The 17,360-nt window shown below is 35.9% G+C and overlaps 1 protein-coding gene across 1 annotated transcript in view; it reads left to right on the plus strand.

Moving 5' to 3' along the window:
- The window catches only part of LRRIQ3 (leucine rich repeats and IQ motif containing 3), a 192,351-nt gene that overhangs the window by 92,598 nt on the left and 82,393 nt on the right, over positions 1–17,360 (plus strand). Inside the window, exon 5 of the mRNA XM_064588976.1 lies at positions 16,424–16,580. Within this exon, the coding sequence (XP_064445046.1) occupies positions 16,424–16,580 (157 nt within the window). The remainder of the gene's footprint in view (positions 1–16,423; positions 16,581–17,360) is intronic.

A 17,360-nucleotide genomic window follows, 5' to 3' on the forward strand; every position in this document is an offset into this window, starting at 1 on the left:
CTGTGCTTTTGTTCTAATATACATGAAATCATTGCCAAGACTAATGAAACTTTTTCCTATATTTTCTTCTAGGAATTTTACAGTTTCAGGCCTCACATTGAAATCTTTAAAATGTTTTGAGTTGATTTTTTTGTGTATTGTGTGAAACAGGTTCCAATTTCATTCTTTCACATGTGGATATTCAGTTTTTCCAGCACCATTTTTTGAAGAAAGTGTGCTTTTCCCATTGTGTATTCTTGTAAAAGATCAGTTGGCTGTGTATGTGTGGATTTACTTCTAGCCTCTCTATACTGTTCCATTGTTGGTTTTTGTCAGATTCAAGTACTATAGTGTATTCAAGCTTTATAGTGTATTTTAAAATCAGAAAGTGTGATGCCTCCATTTTTGTTATTCTTCAAGACTGATGTGGCTCTTTGTGGGCTTTTATGGTTCCAGTATACATTTTTTTGTATTTCTGTAAAAAATCCATTGGTATATTGATAAGGACTATATTGAATCTATAGATCACTTTGGATAGTATGGGCATTTTAATATTAATCTTCCAGCCCATAAACACAAATTAGCTTTCCATTTGTTTGTGCCCTCTTTAATTTCTTTCATCAATGTTTTTTTTTACTTATGATTTTATTTTTTAAGTTTTATTTAAATTCTAGTTAGTTAACATACAGTGTAATATTAGTTTCAGGTGTGTAACATAGTGGATTCAACACTTCCATACAATAGCCAGTGCTCATCACCTATTTAACCTATCCCCACCCATCTCCCCGCTGGTAACCATCAAGTTGTTCTCTATACTTAAAGAGTCTGTTTCTTGATTTGCCTCTCTCTTTTGTTCTCCCTTTGCTTGTTTTGTTTCTTAAATTCCACGTATGAGTGAAATCATATGGTATTTGTCATTCATCAATGTTTTAAGTTTTTGGTATACAAGTATTTCACCTCCTCCATTAAGCTTATTTCTGGACTTTACTCTTTTTGCTGCAATTGTAAATGGGATTGTGTTTCTGATTTCATTTTCAGATAGTTTGTCATTAGTTTATAGAAACATTGATTTTTGTATGTTGATTCTGTATCCTGCGACTTTACTGAATGTGTTTATTACAACTTTTTAAAAAAGTCTTTAGGATGTTTTATATCTAAGATCATACCATCTGAGAAAAGGAACAGTTTTACTTCTTTGATTCTAATTAGGCTTCTTGGCTCCAGATATCCATTTTCTTCCCTAGATTTAGGAAATTTTCAGCCATTATTTCTTTGAACAGTTTCTGGTCTGTTTTCTCTCTCTTCTTCTTCTGGGACCTCTATAATGCATATTTTAGTCTGTTTCTTGGTACTCCATAAGTTCCTGAAGCTTTCTTCACTCTTTTTCTTTGTTTTTGTTTCTGTTCCTCTTACTAAATTACTTTAAATGAGTTGTCTTTGAGCTTTCTGATCTTGTCTTCTGCTGGATGTAGTCTATTTTTGAACTCTAGTGAATTTTTTTCAGTTCAGTGTTTGTGTTCTTGAGCTCCATGATTTTTGTTTGGTTCTCTTTTTCCTTTTTCTTCTTATCTCTGTGTTAAAATTCTCATACTGCTCCTGCATTGTTCTTTTGTCCTCAGTGAACATCTTTATGACATTTATCTTGAATTCTGCATCAGGTAATTTATATAACTCTTCATTATAGTCAGTTTCTGGAGATTTATCTTGTTCCTTTGTTTGGAGCATCTTTACCTGATTCTTCATTTTCCTTGACTCTGTGTTGCTTTCTACACTTTTGATGAAGCAGGCACATCTCCCAGTTATTATAGAGTAGCCTCATTGAGAAGAATACCCCCATCGATCAGCCTGGCAGAGTTTCTGGTGGCCTCTCAAACCTTCATGATAATTCAGCTTGCTTTCTGTGTTTTCTGCATTCCCCTAGGTGTGTAGGGTATGCCAGGTCCCATTAGTGTACTGGGACAAGTGCAGCTGAAACCAGTTCCTCAGATAACCTCAGAAAAGTGTCATTAGATGTCCAACCCTTTCCCTCTCCAGGGAGAAGCTGAGAGCTAGAGATTTTGTTTACTTGCTTTGTGCAGAACTGGGATAGGATATATGGTGACTGCCAGCCCAAATATTTGTCTGTTTTTAGTCCCCAGGCAGCAGCAAGGTGATGCCAGGTTTTTGCCAGGTCAGCACTTGAATATAGGCAAGTCAGAAGCCAGTTCTTTGGGCAGCCCAAAGAAAAGTTGTGGCATTGTAGGCAACTGTGGTTTCCCACAGTTGAGCCAAGGAGATGAAATTAAGGCATTTACGAGCCCAAGCCACTGCCTCCATTCTCCTCCAGGTGGCTAGACTCCTAGACAGGCAAAACAGAACAAGTCCTTTGGAGAGTCCCATCTGAAAAGTTGAGAGCCTTGGACATGTGAACCAACTCTCTCCTTCGCCTGGGAGAAGCTGGGAGCTATAGCTTCTCTTGCTAGTCATATTGTGCTATGCCATGAGTAGTTTTAAAAAAGAAAATATATTAAAAATTAAAATTATATGTAAAATAGGCATGTATATTTAATAATTTAAAATATCAAGAACAAAAAAATATCAAGAACATAAGATGATTTGAAATAAACCTAAATATTAACAATGTTCACAGATAGGTCTCGTATCTTTTTGTTCTTCTCCCCCTCCATTACTACTTTTTTGTACTAAGTGAATATTTTATAGGGTAACATTTACATTCCTTTAATGTTTTAATTGTATACATTTACTTTTTTTCCATTCCTTTAATGATGTTTTAATTGTATATATTTAGTTATTGTTTTTCCCCTCTCCAGGGCTTAAAATATATACCTTAATTAATTCAGATATATACAGACTTGTCTAGTGAGATATAAAATTTTATTTTATTTTTTAAAGATTTTATTTATTTATTTGACAGAGAGAGACACAGCGAGAGAGGGAACACAAGCAGGGTGGGTGGGAAAGGGAGGAGCAGCTTCCCACTGAGCAAGGATCCCGATGCAGGGCTCCATCCCAGGGTCCTGGGATCATGACCTGAGCCGAAGTCAGATGTTTAATGACTGAGCCACCCAGGCACCCCTAAAATGTTATTTCTATGTATGTATATTTCCTTTCCTCTTTTTCATGCTATTATATATCTATGTATGTTACAAACCCAATGGTACATTATTATAATTATCAATTTATAAAATGTGTTATAATTTAAAGGAGCTAAGTGAAGAAAGAACAGCAAGTATATATTCATCGAATCTGTTACAGTAACAGTGCTATTTATCACATTTCTAGTCCTCTTCATTTTTTTCTATGGATTCAAGTTAGTATCTGATTTGAGAAGAATTGGTGTTGATTCTTCTTTAAATGTTTGATAAAATTCACCAGGGAAGACATCTGGTTGTGGTCTTTCTTTCTTTGGGAGATTTTTGATTACTGATTATATCTTGTTATTAGTGATTTGTCTATTCAGACTTTCTATATCTTCCTGAGTCAGTCTTGGTAGTTTGTAGATTTCTAAGAATTTCTCCATTTCTTCCAGGTTATCCACTTAGTTGGCAAATAGTTATTCATGTAGTCTCTTATGATCCTTTCAGTGTTTCTGTGGTATCAGTTATAATGTCCTTTTTTACATTTATAATTTTGTTGATGTGGGTATTCTCTTTTTTCCTTGTTTTTTCTAGCTAAAGATTTGTCAATTTTATTTATCTTTTCAAATAACCAACTCTTATTTTGGTTATCTTTTCTACTGTTTTCCTGTTCTCTATTTCTTTTATTTCTGTTCTAATCTTTATTATTTTTACCCTTCTGCTAACTCTGTGCTCAGTTTGCTCTTCTTTTTGTAGTTCCTTAAGATGTAGAGTTAGGTAATTTATTAGAGACCTTTCTTGCTTCTTAATAGAGACATTCATTACTATGTACTACCCTCTTAGTATTGCTTTTGCTGCATCCCATAAGTTTTGGTATGTTGTTTTTCCATTTTGATTTATCTTAAGATACTTTTTAAAATTTTCCCTTTAAATTTTTCCTCAAACCGTTGATTGGTTGGGAGAGTGTTGTTTAATTTCCATATATTTATAAATTTTTCACTTGTGCTTTTGTTACTGATCTCTAGTTATACCATTGTGGTGAAAGTAGTTACTTGGTATGATGTCAATCTTCTTGAACTTACTAAGACTTGTTCTGTGGCCTAACATATGATCTATCCTGAAAATGTTTTATGTGCATAAGATAAGAATGTGTATTCTACTGTTGTCAAGTAGGATATTCTGTATTTGTTAAGTCCATTTAGTCTCCAGTGTTGTTCAAATCCACTGTTTCCTTACTGATTCTCTATTTGAATTGATCTATCCATTGTTGAGAATGGGGTATTAAAGTCCCCAACTATTATTGTACTGCTGTTTATCTCTTCTTTTAACTCTGTTAGTTTTTGCTTCATGTATTTAGGTGCTCCAATTTGGGGTGGTATTTAAAATTGATATAACTTTTTGATATATTGATTCCTTTATCATTATATAATGACCTTCTTTGTTTCTTTATACCATTTTTAGCTTAAAGACTATTTTGTCTGATATAGGTATAGTTATCCTATTTTGTTGTTGTTACCATTTGCCTGAAATATCTTTTTTAAATTTTTAAATTTTTAAATTTTATTTTGTTCTGTTAATCACCATACATTACATCATTAGTTTTTGATGTAGTGTTCCATGGTTCACTGTTTGCGAAAAACACCCAGTGCTCCATTCAATATGTGCCCTCTTTGATACCCATCACCAGTCTAACCCATCCCCCCACCCCTTCCCCTCTAGAACCCTCATTTTGTTTCTCAGAGTCCATAGTCTCTCATGGATCGTCTCCCCCTCCAATTCCTCCCCTTCTTTTTTCCCTTCCTACTATCATCTTCTTCCTCTTCTTCTTCTTCTTCTTCTTCTTCTTCTTCTTCTTCTTCTTCTTCTTCTTCTTCTTCTTCTTCTTTTTTAACATATAATGTATTATTTGTTTCAGAAGTACAGGTCTATGATTCATCAATCTTAACCATTCACAGTGCTCACCATAGCACATACCCTCCCCAATGTCTATCACCAGCCACCCCATATCTCTTTACTCTCAGGCTATCTATGTCTTTAAGGCTAAAGTGAGTCTCTTGTAGGCAGCATATTGTTGGATCTTGTTTTTAGCCATTTTATATCTTTTGATTGCAAGATTTAATCCAGTTATGTTAAAGTAATTATTGATAAGGACTTACTACTGCCACTTTCTTGTTTTCTGGTTGTTTTACAGATCCATTTTTCCTTGTTTCCTACTCTGTCTTTTTTGGATTTTGATGTCTTTTCATGTTAGTATGATCTGATTTCTTTATCATGTTCTCTACTATAGTTACTACAGATATTTCCCTTGTGGTTACCATGAGGCGTATATAAGATATCTTAAAATTATAACATCTTGTTTTAACTAATAACAACCTCAATAGAATTCCTAAGCTTTATACTTTTACTTTTCCTCTCCCTCACATTTAGATTATTGATGTTAAAATTTATGTATTTTTATGTTGTGCAACTAATAATAATTTTGCAGTTATGGTTACTTTTACTATGTTTGTCTTTTTAACTTTTAAACCAGAGTTATAAATGAATTTGGCACCACCATTAGTATATTATAAGCCAAGACCTATGTCAAGGAGCTTGCCACTTGTTTTCTTCTAGGAATTTTATGGTTTCAGGTCTTATATTCAAGTCTTTATTCCATTTTGAGTTAATTTTTATGTATGGTATGAAATAGTTGTCCAGTTTCTTTCTTTTCCATGTTGCTGTTCAGTTTTCCTAGCATTTATTGAAGATACTGTTTTTTTTCCCATTGTATAGTCTTGGCTACTTTGTCATAAAGTAACTGATCATATATGCTGAGATTATTTCTGGGATCTCTATTCTGTTCCATCAACGTATGTGTCTATTTAATGCCAATACCATAATCTTTGATCACTCTATAATGTAGTTTGAAATCAGGGATCATGATGCCTCCAGCTTTGGTCTCTCTCAAGATTGCTTTGGATATTTAGGGTCTTTTGTAGTTTCACCCAAATTTTAGAATTGTTTCTTCTAGTTCTGTCATTGATATTTTGATAGGGGTTGCATTGGATGTGTAGATTGTTTTGGGGAGTATGGACATTTTAATAATATTAATTCTTCTACTCCATGAGCACAGAATATATTTCCATTTCTTTGAATCCTTTACAGTTTCTTTCAAAAGTATCTTATACTTTTAGTGTGCTGGTCTTTCCCCTTCTTGATTAAACTTATGCCTAGGTGTTTTATTTTTTCTGATGTGATTGTAAATGGGATTGTTGTCTTGACTTCTCTTTCTGATAGTTTGTTATTATTGTATAGAAACAACAGATTTTTGTATGAGGGTCTTGTATCTTACAACTTTACTGAATTCATTTGTTAGTTCAAGCAGTTTTTTGATGGAGTCCTTAGGGTTTTCTACATATAATATAATGCTATATACAAATAGTGGCAGTTTACTTCCTCCTTTCCACTTTGAATACTTTTTGTTTCTTTTTCTTGCCTAATTGCTCTGGGTAAGCCTTCCAATACTATGTTGAATAAAAGTGGCAAGAGTGGGTATCTTTGTCATGTTCCTGATCTTTGAGGAAAAGCTCTTAACTTTTCCACATTGAATATGATGTTAGCTGTACGCTTGTCATATCTGACCCTTGTTATGTTGAGGTATATTTCCTTTATACACACTCTATTGAGAATTTTTATCATAAATGGATACTGAATTTTGTGAAATGTTTTTTTTCTTTATCTATTGAGATGATCATATGAATTTTAGCCTTTGTTAATGTAGTGTATCATGTTGATTGATTTGCAAATGTTAAACCATCTTTACAACTCTGGAATACATCCCACTTGATCATGGTGTATAGTACTCTTAATGTATTGTTGAATTCAGTTTGCTAATAATTTGTTGAAGATTTGGGAACTGGCCTATAATTTTTTTTTTTCTTGTGATGTCCTTGTCTGATTTTGATATCAGGATAATGCTGGCCTTATAAATAGAGTTTGGAGGTGTTTCCTCTTCTATTTTTTGGAAGAGTTTGAGATGGATTGGTATTAATTCTACTTTAAATGTTTGGTAGAAGTAGCCAGTGAAACCATATGGTCCTGACCTTTTGTTTGTAGGGAGTTTTAAGATTACTGATTCACTCTACCCACTAGTAATTGGTCTGTTCAGATTTTCTGTTTCTTTAAGATTCAGTCGTGGAAGGTTGTATGTTTCTTTGAATGTATCCGTTTCTTTTTGGTTTACCTATTTGTTAGCCTTTAATTGTTTGTAATCTTACAATTTTTAGTATTTGTGTGGTATCATTTGTAACATCTCTTTCATTTCTGATTTTATTTGATGAGACTTTTTTTCTTGATGAGTCTTCCTAACGTTTTGTCAGTTTTGTTTATCTTTCCAAAGAAACAGCTCTTGGTTTAATTGATCCTTTCTACCATGTTTTTAGTCTATATTTTATTTATTTCTGTTTTGATCTTTGTTATTTCCTTCCTTCTGTTTCGGATTCATTTGTACTTATTTTTTTAGTTCCTTGAAGTGGATGGTTAGTTTATTTGAGATTTTTCTTGTTTTCTGAGGTAGGCATTAATTGTTATGCACTTCTTTCTTAGAACTGCTTTTGCTATATCCCATAAGTGTTGTTATATCATATTTCCATTTTATTTTGTCTCCAGGTATTTTATCTTATTTTTTTATTTCTTCATTGACTCATTGATTGTTCAATAACATGTTGTTTAGTGTCCACATATTTGTTAATTTCCCAGTTTTCTTTTTATAGTTTATTTCTAGTTTTATGCCATTGTGGTTGGCAGAGATGCTTGATATGATTTCAATCTTTTAAATTTGTTATGACTCCTTTGGTGGCCTAATATATGATCTATTCTGGAGAATGTTCTATGTACATTTAAGAAAATGTGTATTGTGGAGCACCTGGGTGGCTCAGTCATTAAGCATCTGCCTTCGGCTCAGGTCATGATCCCAGGGTCCTGGGATTGAGCCCCGCATTGGGCTCCCTGCTACATGGGAAGCTTGCTTCTCCCTCTCCCACTCCTCCTGCTTGTGTTCCTGCTTTCGCTATCTCTCTGTCAAATAAATTAATAAAATCTTAAAAAAAAAAAAGAAAATGTGTGTTGCATTTCTTTGGGATGAAATGTTCTATATACATCTGTTAAGTTCATCTAGCTTAACATTTTATTTAAGGTTGATGTTTTCTTATTGATTTTCTATCTGAATGATTTATCTGTTGATGTAACTGGGGTATTAAAGTCCCCTGCTATCATTGTTTCACTGTGTCTCCTTTTAGGTCTGTTAACATGTGTTTTATATGTTTAGATTATCTTATGTTGGGTATATAAATATTTACAAATGTTATATCCTCTTGTTGGATTGACTTCTTTATCATTATGGAATGCCCTTCTTTATGTCTCACTACAGTGTTTGTTTTAAAGTCTATTTTGAAAAACAACAGCAACAACAAGCAAACAAACAGAAGTCTGTTTTGTCTGATATAAATATAGTTTCCCCAGCTTTCTGTTGGTTTTCATTTGCATGGAATATCTTTTTCATGCCCTCACTTTCAATCTTGCATGATCTGAAGTGAGTCTCTTATAGGCGGCCTATAGATTGGTCTTTAAAAAAGAGTCCGTTCTGCCATTCTGTGTCTTTTGGAGAATATAGTGCATCTACATTTAAATTAATTACTGATAGTTATGTACTTACTGACATTTTGTTAATTGTTTTAGTGGGTTTTTTTAAATTTTATTTTGTTTTGTAGGTTCTGTTTCTTTTTTTTTTTTTTTTTCTCTTGCTGTCTTCCTTTGTGGTGTGATGACTTTCTTTTGTGATGTGCTTAGATTTCTTTCTCATTATCTTTTGTTTATCTACTATAGGTATTTTCTTGGTGGTTACCATGAGGCTTAAATATAACAACTTATAATAATTTATTCTAAGTTGATAACTTAAGTTTCAAAGCATTTTAAATCCCTACATTTTACCCTTCCCTCCCAACACTTCATTTTAGTTGTCACATTTTGCATTTTTATCTTGTTCACTTCCTTAACTAGTTAATATAGTTACCATTATTTTTACTTCTTTTGTCTTTTAACCTTCATACTAGCTGTATAAGTGATCAATCTACTACCTTTACTGTACTACTTACCTTCAACACTGAGAGCTGTCCTTTTGTTTTTGTTGTTGTTTTATCGTTGCTAATTAATGTCCTTTCTTTTCAGCTTAAAGAAGTACCTTTAACATTTTTGTAAGGCAAGTTTAATGGTGATAGTCTCCTTAGTCTTTGACTCTCTAGAAAATTCTCTATTTCTCTTTTAATTCTGAATGATATATGCTGCTGGGTAGAGTATTTTGGTTGAGAATTTTCTGCTTTTAGCACTTTGAATATATCATACCTCTGCCTTCTGGCTTGTAGAGTTTCTGATGAAAAATCTGCTGATAGTGTTATGAGGGCTCCCTTATACATGCCAAGTTGTTTCTCTTTTGCTGCTTTTAAAATGCTCTTCTTGTTTTTAAACTTGATAATTTTATTATAATGTGTCTTGGTGTAGGTCTGATTTCATCTTAGTTGGAACTCTTTGTAGTGTCCTGTGGGTGGTAATCTGCCAAGAACTGTCTCTCCAATTGTTACAGTCTTGTGTGACCCAGGAACACAAGCTCCTCCTCCCCTTCCCCAGCCCCAGGCACCAGAGCCTGAGGATCAAGGACTATCCCCTGGGCAGCAGCCATAAAAACCAGGGTACCATCAGGTAAGAGACTTGTACAGGAGCTTTCTTTGAGAGATGCTAGTGCTCTAGGAGAGCATGGTGGGGGGAGAGAGCGTGAAATTAGTGCCCACCCTCCAAGGTTTCAGGAAATGTTTACAGTTAGTCCTTAGATATGTGTTTAATTAGAAGCCTGCCCCTCAGGCTGAAGCTATAACCTGAAGCTAATAGTCTCTTTAATAGAAAGATTGAACTCCTATATCTGTTGCTTTGTTTTTTTGTTTGTTTGTTTTTGTTTTTTTTGTTTGTTTGTTTGTTTTTATCTGTTGCTTTGTGCTATAACCTGGGCACGGTAGCTGTTTAAGAACTTTTTATCCATTATTTACATTCCTGTGGGACCCGTGAGTATAAGCCTTACTAGTTACCAGAGCTAGTCAATATAGACCTGTCCCCTGACAGCAGCTACAAAAATCTGGGCACCAGGAAAGGGTATAAATGCCTTTCAGGAAGATACTTAGCTAGCTGGACTGAAGCAGAGGGAGAGTACAAAGATTATATCCACCGGCCTTAGTTCTCTGAGAACACTTCCATAGGTTTTTATAATTGTGCCAAACCAGAAACTTGACCCTCAGGCCAATTCTCCTGGGGAAGGAAATGGCCTCTTTCTCAGAAAGATGGGCAGTGTGTTTCAATATGCTATCTGTTTAGTGCCCTGGGATTTGTAGTCTGCCAAGAACTTTCTCTCCAATTGTTATAGTCCCATGGGACCCAAGAACTCAAGTCCCCTTTGTCTCCATAGCCAGGTGATTCAAGGCAGCTGTAAAAACCAGGTGACTGATATAAAAACTGGGGCAACAGATAGGTGAAGAAGCTCTCCTCTGGGCTATACTGGTGTTCTGGAGTGCAGTAGAAGGAAAGTGCAAAAATGGGATCTACCAAAAAAGGAAAGAAATAGAAAAAAAGAAGAAGGAAGAAGAAAAGAAAAAAAAAAAAAAAGATGTCACCTGCTGGCTTTGGCAAGGCAGGAGAGCATGCAGGAAAGTGCCCATTAGCTGGAGCATAATGGTGACACCCACAGGAGGCGGGGCCGGGGAGAAGGTGGTAACTTCCAGCTTTAGCAAGATGGGGAGAGCAGGAAGATGTCACCCACTCCTCTGATTCTGTAGGATAATCTAGTAAGTAATCAATGCTTTAGAATTAGGAAATGAGTCCTTCACCCAAAGTCTGGGTCGTTTTTAAAGGACTACTTCTGCACTGGGTCCTGGGTGGGTGAATCTGCATGCAGGCCCTTTAGGAGATGAATTGTTTGTCAGATAGTTCATAGATCTCAATTTCTTTAGGGCCAGTTATTGGAGCTTTATTAGTACCCATGTTATATTTACTTGATTTTTGTCATCTTTCATTCCTTACATTGGTATCTGCACTTTTGGTTAAAAAGTCTCCTTTTCCAGACTTTATAGGTTCACTTTGACAGAGGCACTTCTCCAGGTAGCTCAGTTTGTGTATCTGGATGTGTCTGCTGATAATGTCCTTGGGCAGGTGGTGCCTGCTATTAGGGTCTATTTTTGGTGAGGCAGCTGTTCTAGCTCTGAGGGTGTACCCTCAGAAGAGCTAGACAGGACTCCTGGCTTGGTTTCTCACTTGGCTTGCCCACATGAGAATGTAGTGTGGGCTCTGTGGTTGCCTGAATCAGCCTCTGGTTAGATTTATTAGATGGTTGGGATTTGGTAGTATACTCAGCAGTAGATGAAGCTTTGAATTAGTTTCTTTGCCCTGGCAGGACAGTAGGACAGGAGTCAGGGCTTTCACATCTCATTATGTGACTGAATAGCCTCGTCAGGTGAGGCCACCAGTTTTGCTCTGCAGACAGGGAAAGCCATGGGCTGTGCTCTGTTCAAATGCCACTATGAGCAGAGCTATTGGATGGGATGCACAGTTTCTTGTGTGCTCTGGTAAGATTCGCAGGTTGGGCAGGCTAAAGCCAATATTCAGCAATGAGTACAAATCAGTTTCCTTGCCTAGGTGCAGTGAGAGAAGCAACAGTTCCAAGGCCAGTAAGGTTCTTTGTGGCCTTGACTCAAACTGTCACTGATGCAAGTTTCCTGGCTGAACAGGACCACTGGCTTTCCTTGGGGGCAATCAGCTCCATCTGCCTGCCACTCATTTTTGCTGGGTTACGTGGCAGCTTCTGGGTATTCTCACCAGCCCTTTCTGTCACATGGAACCAGGGATCATGCTCTGCAGCAGGTGGGGCTATGACTCAGCTCTCCTGTGGGGGGACCACTTCAGACAACTCCCAAGTTTTCCTAAATAGGCTTTCCCATTGAGGGGGACCAGGAGCTATAGTGAGCAGTGGTGAAGCTATGAATTAACTCCCTTGACTGGGCAAAGCGGGGGAACCCTCTAAACTGGGTGCTACATTTGCTCTGGGGGTGATCAGCTCTGCCCACCTACCTCTTAGCTTGAGCATTGCTGGTGTTCCCTGCCTGTGAAATGATGCCAGGAGCCATGCTTTAAAGTGGTAGGGCTATGACTTAGCTCCCAGGCAATGGCAGGCTCCAGGGCCAGCAAATCTCCTTGTTTGACTATGTGAATCAGGCAGACCCATAGCCTGCCGAGTTCCTTGATCATATTGTGCCACTGATTTGATTCTGCAAATGAACAGAAACACTCTTTGGGACTACTACATGGGCTCTGCTGGTAGGAATTCAGTCTGCTGAGATCCCAGTGCTGGTCTCACCCTGCTTTATCACAATCAGATTCCCAATAACTGAGCACCACAGATTCCTCTATAATCCCCCTAGGGTGAGAACAGAGTAGGAGCTTCCCCCAAAATGACCCACAACACTGCAGGAGCTGGATATCACCCTTGGGTTCTCTTTTCCCACTGGAAGAACTGTAGGCTCAGGGGAGACCTCTCAGTGTGGTGCTGCACTGGCCTGAAGGAGGAGGATTGCTGTCCACATGTAGTGTACCCTTCTACTGCATTATGTCTTGGTCTCTATGGTACATTGGAGGGTGTGCTTCAGCCTTACCTCTATGTTCTAGGATTCTCTCAATGGTGTTTTATCTATGAATGGTTATTAGTTGTTCTTGTGTGGGAGAGCAAAGTCAGGAGTGACATATGTCATCATCTTAATGATGTTATCTCTTCTCACTTTCAGTTTCAAAAGATGGTTTTGATGAATATAAAATTCCTGGTTGAAAGATTTTTTCCCCCTCTTTTTAGTACTTTGACTATGCCATACTACTGCCTGCTGACCTCCATTGTTTCTTGTGAGAAGTCTGCAGTCAATCTTATTTGGGTTCGCTTGTGCATGGCTAGGCTTTTTCTTCTGCTGTTCTCAGGATTTTCCCTTTGATTTTGGATTTCAACTATTTTTTCTGAAGAATTTATTTATTTGAGAGCAAGAGAGAGAGAGAGAGAGAGCGCACAGAGGGAGAATGGGAGGGAGAAGCAGACTCCCCACTGAGCAGAAAGCCCGATGCAGGTCTCAGTCCCAGGACACTGAGATCATGACCTGAACTGAAGGCAGATGCTTAACCTACTGAGCCACCCAGGTGCACATGGATTTCAACTATTTTGCTATGATATGTCTGGATGTGATTTTTATGCGTTTATTTTACTTACAGTTTTTTTGAGCTCTTGGATGTGTAGATTAATGTTTTTCATGAGATTTCAGAATGTTTTAATACTTCTAATATTTTTTTCAGTCTCTTTTCTCTATCTCCTCTGCTCTGGTAAGTCCCATTACTCATATGTTGGTGGACTTAATTGTATCTCACATTTTTTTTTGTGGGTTTGTTCATTTGTCTTCATTATTTTCTGTTTATCAGCATAATCTTTATCAGTCTCTTCAAGTTTTCTGATTTTTTTCTTCTTCCAATTCAAATCTGTTGAACTACTCTAGCAAAATTATCATTTCAGTGACTGTACTTTTCAACTGCAGAATTTCCATTTGGTTCTGTTTTGTAATTTCTATGTCTTTATTGATAATCTCTATTTGAAAAGATATTGTCTTTATACCTTTCTTTACTTATTTGAGGCTTATTTCCTTTAAACATGTTTATAATAGTTGCCTTGAAGTATTTATCTGTTATGTCTGTGATTTGTCCCTTTCAAAGGCAGTTTTAAAGGCCTACTCTTTGCTTATACTTTTGTGTTTCTTTGCCTCTTAATTTTTTTTTTTTGTTGAAAACTGGACATTTTAATAGTATATTGTAACCACCCTTGATTGATCTCCTTACCCAGGACTTGTTTATTTGTTTAATAACTTGGCTAGACTATTTTAGTAAACTTTATTTCCCCTGCATTGGGTAGCCTCTGGTATTGCTCCTTAGAGGGCAAACTTTTAGCCAGGTGCAGTCACCCTTGAAATGACAGTGATTATAGCAGGGCTCTCTTTGAGTTTCTCTTTTTCTGATTTCTCTGTTAGGCTATTCTGAACTCCTTTGATATCGCACCTATTACTAGCTTTCGCTAATTGCCAGCTGACTACTCTATTGTTTTCAACAATATCCTGGGAAATAAAGTGCTCCGTAGTGTGATCTTTTAAAACTGGGCTCTTTACAAAAGTAATCTTTGAGGCCAGTTTTTGCACTTTGTTCAGATCTCAGAATGGCTCTTCTTAGCTGTCTCTTCTCCTAGTTCTCTTTGGTAAACCTCAAGATGGTTTAGTTTAGCTTTCTACTCTCTTAGATCTACCCTTCTCCTTTTAAGTGTTTATTTCTTTCTGAGGGCAAGGGCTATCAGGGTTCCAGGATTCTCTACCTATTGCACTTGGGTTAGAGCTTCTGCCTTATAAGTGAGTTCTGAGAGGAGGAAGAGAACCCAAGTTCTCTCAGACATTCTTGCTTGAAATAGATTCTCTAAAACATGGACCTAGGCTAGGGTATTTCTTGCAATGATACTGTAGCCCTCAACTGAAACAAGGTAGGGAAGGAATCCTGTGTTTTCTTGGTTTCGCCTTTTTGGAGTGGAACTTCTGGTAGTCTGAACTTGGGTCAGGGGAAAGAGAGAAAAGAGAGGGTAAGTTGTTTAAGTTCAACAGTGTCTCACTGTTCTTACTGAGATATAATAGATTTTATTGAATAAATATTTGTGTATTTGCTATATGCCCTTAAGACAATTTCCAGAGATTTTAAATGGTTGTTTCACTGGGGAGAGGATCCACAGAACTCCTCACAACTGTATCCCAGAAATTGTCTCCCCAATGTGATTCTATTCAAAGCTACTCTTTTTTCTCAAAACTCAACAATGATTGTCCATCCCAGTGACCTGCTCTGACTAGCTTTTTGTACTTGCTGTTTGCTCTACTAGAATTTATGTGTGTTTGTTTCCTGAGATTACCACCATATCTTGTTTCTTCTCGGTATTACTATCCCAATCCAGCCTGTGTGAAAAGCAATTCACTCATATCTCTAATGTTTTATTTCTATATTATCTATCTCTACTTTTTTTTTTTATATTTTATTTAGTTGAGAGAGAGACAGAGCTGGCGATAGGGATATAAAGAGAGAGCAGGAGCAGGGAGGGGAGGGAGAAGCAGACTCCCCTCTGAGCAGGGAGGGCTCGAACCCAGGACCCTGGGATCATGACCTGAGCCAAAGGCAGATGCTTAACCGACTGAGCCACCCAGGCGCCCCTATCTATCTTTACTTATAAGAGAATATAAGCTTCATGGTATTGGGGACTTTCATCTCTTCACAGAGCACATATTGGTCACTTTCAGAATAATATTTTTTGTTGAAAAATCCCTTACTTTTTCTTCTTTTGGCAGTTAGGTGACCACTAAGATTTCAGTAACCTGTTTTATTTGTAGCTATGTGTGTTTATCTGACTGTATTTTTGTTACATTTTTAAGTGAGCAGAAGTAATAAGTACAACTGCAGCTTGAAGTGCCTAAATGATACTTGTATCCTCTTTGTTTTCATGTTTTTCACTTCTCATGGGCTGGAATGCATCAGTTATATGGGTTGCTGACAGTGTGTCTGAAAAGGGTGAGGCAAGATTTAATGACTTTATAGAACAGAGCTGCCCCACTGGTCATCATGAGAGACAAGTAAACTTCTATCTTATTAAAGCCATTATAAGTTTTAGTCTTTTACTATATTGTACACTAGATCATCAACAAAAATATTTTGAATGAAGAAATGAATAGATGGAGCCCATTTTAAAAATCTGGAAAATGGGAAAAATTGCTTTCCTTGGTTAATTTTGTTTTACCTCTGCTAATTAATGGCAACTGTAATCTTTCTACTTTTAATTCAAACAACTTTACTATTTCATCACATAGAATGAGTGTTACTGACTTCTGCACTGGAACAGAAAAATCAAAAGAGTTCATACTGGTTACCTTATATTTCTATAGATAATTTAGTCATGTTCTTCTTGCCATTATATGATAAAATACATAGCCAAACATTTGTACAGAATTGTTTGTGGATTCATATCACCAGAGATTTCTCAACACTCATTCATCCCTTGGTGAATGATGATGAGCAAACCTTAGTGCCTAAATAGTTTTACATAGTAGTAATATGAAAACAAATTATCACATTAAATTTACTACCATGTTTTCAAAGGTGTAAGTGAACTCATGAGTAGCTTGCTTTCTTTGTGGCAAAAAAACTAAAAAAACAAACAAAAAACTAAATGACAATTTCCCCCTTATATTCAGCCCCTTGTTGTTGTGCAAAAAACATCAGGAGAAATTTATTAGTGAATGTGAAACAAAATGGATTTATATACAAAAAGGATATGAAGCCAGGCTCTTCAAGGATCTCTTTTTTCAGCCTGAAACTAATATAACGGGAAAGCTTACACATTGGAAACATGTAAGTATAATTAGCTTTTTACTTATCTTTAAAATATTTTTATTTAAGATACTATAGTTATAATTTATGTAGCATTAGTAAAATCTCTTCATTCTCTTTTAAATAGTTTCCATTTATTAATATTCTGCTTGAGATTTTCTTGATGAAAAAAGGTTATATAATAACAGAGCACAAATATAATTTTTGTGGTGCATTATTCTTATTACAACCATTTTATAATTTATGTTTTGTATATATATTTTTCTTGTATTGATTATTACAAGTAGTTATTAACATTAATGTAAAAATCTCTTCATAGTAGTTGAAAACTTAAAAAAGTATTTAGTTTATTAAAGACTGATGATACTATATATATTCATTCAGTGTTTTATGCTGTTATGTATTGCTTTGAGGACACATTGAAAATAGAATGAAGATTTTATTTATTGAGTGCCTACTATGTATCAGGCACTGTGCTAGATATTTTGCATGTATTCTATAATTTATTCTCCACAACACTGTAAGATAGGTATTTTTATCTCATTTTTATAAATAAGGAAACTAACGCTCTGATGGGTTAACTAACTTAACAAAAGCCACACAATTGAGTGGCATTGCTAAGACTTAATTAACTTCAGACTCTGACTTCAGAATTTGTGCTTTTTTTATCTTTAGAGTTTTTTGTTTTTTGGTTTTTTTTGGATATTATGTAATGGTAGAAATGAAGACTTGGCATTGTAGTATAACTAACTAGAGCAAACTTTTAATAATGTGTAAAGCACTGTTTGTGATAAACTCCTT

The sequence above is a fragment of the Mirounga angustirostris genome, unplaced genomic scaffold (genome assembly GCF_029215605.1).
Source record: "Mirounga angustirostris isolate CCGP_5_RB_7025 unplaced genomic scaffold, mMirAng1.0.hap1 SCAF_4, whole genome shotgun sequence".
Classification (NCBI taxonomy): domain Eukaryota; kingdom Metazoa; phylum Chordata; class Mammalia; order Carnivora; family Phocidae; genus Mirounga; species Mirounga angustirostris.